This window comes from Notolepis coatsorum (assembly GCF_963971535.1).
Source record: "Notolepis coatsorum genome assembly, chromosome: 17".
Classification (NCBI taxonomy): Eukaryota; Metazoa; Chordata; class Actinopteri; order Aulopiformes; family Paralepididae; genus Notolepis; species Notolepis coatsorum.
In genome coordinates, this window is record NC_140181.1 from 46,522,327 (window position 1) to 46,528,963 (window position 6,637).

The 6,637-nt window shown below is 40.6% G+C and overlaps 1 protein-coding gene across 4 annotated transcripts in view; it reads left to right on the forward strand.

Annotated features, from left to right (window-relative positions):
* Positions 1–5,254, forward strand: part of brpf3b (bromodomain and PHD finger containing, 3b) — a 47,040-nt gene extending 41,786 nt beyond the window's left edge. For all 4 annotated transcript variants that reach the window (XM_084334081.1, XM_084334079.1, XM_084334082.1 and 1 more), the window contains exon 13: positions 3,812–5,254. In XM_084334081.1, the coding sequence (XP_084190207.1) occupies positions 3,812–3,995 (184 nt within the window). In that variant the 3' untranslated portion in view covers positions 3,996–5,254. The remainder of the gene's footprint in view (positions 1–3,811) is intronic.
* Positions 5,255–6,637: the final 1,383 nt, after the last annotated feature.

Sequence of the window (6,637 nt, forward strand, 5' to 3'; positions counted from 1 at the left end):
CACCAGCCCCTGTCAATTATCTGACTTCTAGCGTGACTTTTTTCTGTTTATTTTTGGGATCATATCTCACAAGTGGAACAAACCTGAACGTTATTACCATAAAATAGAACGCAGTTAGTTTCTCTACCTTTCTGTGAACGTCTAGCAAAAAACGGCGTTGCAATCTGATGAAAAATGGCGGAGCAATTTACATTATAAATTACAGTAGATTTCATTCACAGTTTTTGCTGCCCTGTCAGGGGCACCTGGTGGTACTAAATCCAGATTGAACTCTGCCATTGGAAAGGCAATTTGGCCCGATCCATAGATGTGTGACTTGGCCATAATATGGTCATTTAGGCCTTATATTCTATATTCATATTTAAAATGGCATGTGTCCAGATGGCAAAATTCAGTACTGTATCTACAAAACCCCCTGTAAATCATCTGCCCTTTATTAATTTGCTTAGATTTTTAGTACATTTGGTCTCAAGAAGGTGCTGAATGAGCTCAGTGGGCAATTTTTCACGTCTGGTCAATGTTAGCATGGTGTTATCAAAAAACCATTTACTTGGGTATGTACTTTTAGGCAAAATTTCTGAAAATATAGCTAGGGCTTAACACTTTGAGTGCCGCGCGTATCGCTTGTCTTTACCGCTAGATTGCCAGCTTGATAGTAGTTTCCGCGGTCGTTTCACTATGTTTGCGAAGCTGTGTGTGTGTTCTGTATTATAGCTGTGGAGACATGGTGTGGCTCATTTTGACAGACATTACTTGTAGTGCAACATGGGAAAAATAGTTTGTAGTTTATTACACGCTAAACATGCATTTCCAAGATAATCCAGTCTTTTTCCGTAGATTGCGAGATAAAATGCATTATATGCGATAAGCCCAAACCGTTCTGGTTGATCCCCTGAAACCCCAAATACTCAAGGTATATAACATGTATATATGTACCTTCACAAAATCATCAAAACTGTGATCGTGTTTGCAGAGCAAGTTTTTAGTCCGGTGAAACGCAACTGTGATCGTTAGAAAAACACGTTTCAGATTTGGTACAATAGAATATACCTTACCTTAGCCAGAAGGTACTCTAAAAAGAATAATTCCAAGTGATCGCATCGCCATCGCGATTACCTTACATTTCAATGGTAAAATACGCTTAGGCAACGGAATTTCGGGGCGATCAATGTGAATCTATGTTCAAGGAGGAGGAGGGGCCCCTACCAAAAAAAAAAAAAGAGGAGGAGGCCGCTATCAACACCAAGCCATTCCAGTTCAGACACAGACGATACTGCCACCTGGTGATAGTCGATCAGCATTGCAGTTCTAATGTATGTGAATGTGCCACAGTGATGCAGATCGCTCCGGGCAAGTATGTAGAGCGGGGATCAAAGTAAAAGGATCAAATGATCAAAAAACGTAATATCTCGTTTTTGGCACTCAACGCTTGTCGAGCAAACACGTAATTTCTTCGTTTTTGGCACAGAATGTGTTTATTAACTCATTCAGAGCCACGTCCCTTTGACCATATTAGGGTAGGGCTAGCGTGCCAATAAGGAAGTCAATGGGAGGACAGGGAAATTTGCGAACGCTTAAACTATATCTTAACACTTTGAGTGCCAACGACGAGAATTCTCGTTATTTCATGCCAACCGTTCAGTGCCAACGACGAGAAATCTTGTTATTAATCGTTATTTTTTTTATTAGCGATTTCCATTCATTTTTCATCAATCTAGCCTCACGTTACCACTGGGACTCTCTCTGAGCTCGAACAGGGAAAATACCGCTCCCTATCGTCTCCCGGATGATAATGCACCCATTGGATTGGACTGAATGAAAACGCATGAGGAAAAGAAAATCAGGAATCCACATTTTACTTCTCAGGCATGTAACCCGAGCCTATTGCAGTCATCGCCGACCTTCATAAATAGGCCGAAAAATTACAATGTTTTTTTGTGTATTCCAGTAAAGGGCGATTCCTGCAGAATCTATTTCTTTTCTGGACATTTTAAAAAACGAGCGTTTTTCAAAATGGTATAAAACGGAAATGTACCGATGAAAAAAACAATTAGTTTCGACAATGTTGACTGCAAGCAAGTCATTGATAAGCGACAGGCGTATTAGACACATAGCCATAATTTAAGATATAGTTTATGCGTTCGCAAATATGCTCGCCCTCTCATTGAATAGAGCGTTGGCACTCAAGCGCTAAATCGTGCGCCCCCTGCTGGCACTCAAAGTGTTAAATTATGGCTGGGTCTAAAACACCCCTCGCTTATCAATGACTTGCTTGCAGTCAACATGTACGAAACTGATTGTTTTTTCATTAGTACATTATCGTTTTATACCGTTTTGAATACGAGTATAGTTTTGGAGATGTCTAGTAATTCCAGAGAAATTCTGCAATAATAGCCCTTTACTGGAATACACAAAACACGTCATTTTTCGGCTGATTTATGAATCGTTTTCAAATAAACGCCAAATTATCGATAGTATGTGTACTTATGCACGCTAGAGAAGCGGGCTGAAAAATCGATTATCCATGCCGTGGTCAGCGCTAACGTTACGCACACACACACACACAACACACGCTGCGATGGCGGAGAAAAAAACATCTGATTAACCCAAGACTGGTAACATGGAGTCCTTACCTCACATCAGATGTTCTGCAAAAAGATTAATCCAATTCCTGATCGCCATTCCAAATATTTATTTAACGTTTATTGATCCAACGTTATAGTCAAAAACACATAATCGAAAGCTGCTCCCAGCCTCCCCAGTGAATGTGGTAACGGATACTGCATGCCCGAGAAGGGAAACCCCGGGAGCAGAGTTTTTTTCTGATTCACAGTCCCACCCAATCCAATCCAATGATGTGCAATACCATCCGGGACACGATAGGCGGTGGTATTTGCCCTTTTCGAGCTCAGACCCATTCCCAATGATAACGTCAGGCTGGATGGATGAAAAATGAATGGATATAGCTAATAAAAGAAATAACGATTAAAAGGTCTTGGCACTCAACGCATGGCGAGTTAACCCGACTAATCTCGTGGTTGGCACTGAATGGGTTAAGAGGTTATGGTTTTCAAATTAATTGCCTGCCAGCCCTTATTTATTATAATAATAATATCTTAAATTGATATAGCGCCTTTCAGGAGACCCAACGCGCTTAACAGCTAAGGGAGGGGGACAGGGAACAACGTAACAACAAAATAATAATCAAAATGAAAGAAAGAAAATGAAAGAAAAAAGGGGGAAATCAGGCATTTACAAATTTGGTGAAAAGGTGGGTTTTGAGTTGGGATTTGAAGGAGTGCAGGGATGTAGCACTACGGATGTTTGGAGGGAGTGAGTTCCAGAGGGTGGGTGCGGCCACAGAGAAGGCTCTGGGACCAACAGTCCGCATGTTGGTGGTGGGATTGGAGAGGAGACCGGAGTCGGAGGACCGCAGCCTCCGGGGCGGGATGGAGGAGGTCCGCTAGGTACCGGGGGGCAAGGGAGTGAAGGGCTTTGTAGGTGATGAGGAGGATCTTGAAATTGATGCAGGACTTGACTGGAAGCCAGTGGAGGTAGATGAGGGTGGGGGTGATGTGGTGCCAGGACTTGGTGCGGGTGAGAACCCTGGCAGCAGAATTTTGCACATATTGTAGCCTGTTCAGGGCATTACTGGTCATTATTCATTTGACTTGCTAGCAGATGAATATGGTGAGACAAATGGAAAGCGGAACATGTAGGATTTACCATCAATTGATATAAACCAACTAGGCTAACAGTGTCTCCAGGTGGTTGCAGTGTAAACAGCACTCTCATGTCTCCACCATCACAGGCAGTGGCTGCCAAGGGACAAGCTGACCCCGCTCGGCGTGGACAACACGGCCGACAAGCTGCGCATCATGGAGGGCCGCAAGACCAGCATCCGCAAGTCTGTCCAGGTGGCCTACGACCGCGCCATGATCCACCAGAGCCGCGTCAGCCACGAGCACGGCTTCGTGGCCTCCAGCTACCTGTAGAGAAGATGATCAGAGGGGGGGGGGGGCCTATAGCCTAACATGCAGCCACGGTTTGCCACTATGCATTTCTCCCAGGTCTCACAGCGACTGATGGTTGCGGGACGTATCTTAATGTGAATGTGTAGTTCCAACTTGGTATGTTGTGATGGAACGGGGGTGACTTGGGAGTGTAATTCTTAATTACCAAACCACTAATGTCTCCTTAAAAGAAAAGAGCAGTGGTAATATGCCTTTGTATCATTTTGAGACATGAAGCTTACAGATGATGGAAGAGTATCTGTAGGCTCCACGTTGGTGTGTTTTTAGAAAGCATCATCTTCCCCTGTGAAGGGGGTATTCAAGGTATGAGCTTACTCCAACCTTTAATGAACTGGAGCTGTGTGGCTGGATCAAATATATATATATAAAATAAATTCCCTTCTATTTTTAATGCTACTGCCAAGGAATCAATTGTCTGAAAAGAGATTTCAAATATTTATATGAAACATGGAAGACGTATGAATGGATCACACTGCCATCTTTTATACGATAGCTTTTTACATTTTAACCTTTTACAGAGAAACCACTTGTATATTGTACAAAGACACAAAACTTCATGTACATATGTATGTGTTATTATCATTACCCAATCTTTAATTTAATTTTGCTGTTTTCAGAATGCGTATTTCAATCAACCCTGCGAGGGATAAAAATAGGCTGTGTATATTTGTTTGGAGAAGAAAAAAGAAAAAAAGAAAAAGGTTCCCGACTTGCTGCAAGAGTGTATTTAGCTTGTCTTTTGATGTCGCGTTATTGTGCTGTGTGTGCACGTGTACATTGAGAACACACACACAACACAATGACCAATTGTTCTTTATATTTGAATTCTCATTTTTGATACAGAGAAATGTAATTTATTTATGGGAGACAGAAGTATAGAAATAAAGTTATATTGGTTTGAAGTTGAGAATTAAATCTCTTATTTAAAAAAACAACGAATGAACTGATGGGTTTTTAAACGGTCAATGTTTTACTGTTTATTGGGTTCGGGGGTCCGGTTTGTACTTATTTTCTCACTGCTTTTTTAAGGCCCTAGCCAATCAGCTCACCACGAACGCCCCAGAATATTCTATTTATTGTTGACAGTTCCTTTAAGGCCCAACCCCTGGTTATTATCAGATGGAAAAATACACCTTATAAGCTTGTACAAACTGCAGATTCTACCTGCCAAATACTTTGTTGGAATCAGTATTTTCTCAAACAGGGAAATAAATGTTCTGTTAAACAAAATCGTTACTACTTAGTTTTCTTTCCTATGTTTTATTATGTGCTTTTTTCTTTTCATTACCCACTAATGCTAACCATGCACATGCACACTTTTAAAATGACCTGTTTAAAAGGAAAATCCACCCTGGAGTAGAATTCACTTTATTTAAATCCTATTGTACAGCTCTGTTTCCATGTGTGAATATGAACAAGCTGAACACCAGGGAGACTAGACTGTAGTGGTGATGTCATCAAGATACATCCTGGAGCTGCTCCAGAGACTGAATAATGGAACAACTCTTAGGACACGGATCGTAACCATGGTGATTTTACTGGGATATGGGCACATTTTATGATTCAGAGCTGTAATCCCTACATTTATATCTCCGTATCTCAAACAAATATTATTTGAACCCACAAAGCCTGTCACTAATTGAACCTGTGAAGAACCATATGTCAGATTAGAAAATGTTTGGACAGCCCATGTATTTGCAGTTGTGAAGTTGATCTAAATCACTTGGAGTGTGAATGTGATAATATCACAAGGAACTACTCAACCGTCTTTAACTATGAGTGAACACACTCTAATGTTTGGACAGCCCATGTATTTGCAGTTGTGAAGTTGATCTAAATCACTTGGAGTGTGAATGTGATAATATCACAAGGAACTACTCAACCGTCTTTAACTATGAGTGAACACACTCTAACTTCTTTAGTTACTTTAGATAATAAAGTTTGAAAACATTGTTTCTCTGAAAACCTAAAAACATATAGTATAGTTCTCAATTCATTGTCAATGAATGAACCAACTCAAGAAAGTGACTTGATGACATCACAAGTCTTGATGCTCTGATTTCCAGTTTAGGGAGACTGTTGTTGGATGTCTATAGATATGGACTGAACCATCACTGATAATTGGAGTAGCACAATGTAGAATGGATTTTAGGATGGATTTCCACCTAAAGTGAGATTTCAATATTCAGGATGAGTGTCTGGAAGAACTCTTGTTGCCTTGGGGTTATTGCTTCCTCCTCTTTAATTGCTTCTTCCTCAAACTCTTGAGAGTTGTGTTCAAACTCTAAATATTGTGGACCAAACCCACAGGAAATCAGATCCAATCATACTCAAGCCTACTGGCCTAATAGAGGGGCATGTCGTCCACAATACATCTGAAAAAAACGTGATGTAAAGGTATATATGGTTATTCAGTGACAAATGGCATAAGTGCAGCAAAGCACTGAACTCTTATTTTACCTCAGCCTTCAGTGGAATACATTTGTCCGATTTTCATGTCTTAAGGTTGGTGGTTTTTATTTACAAAAACGATCAAACTTAAAGGTAGATAACATATTTATATGTATATGATGTTTTAAAAAAAGAATAATAATAGATCCACA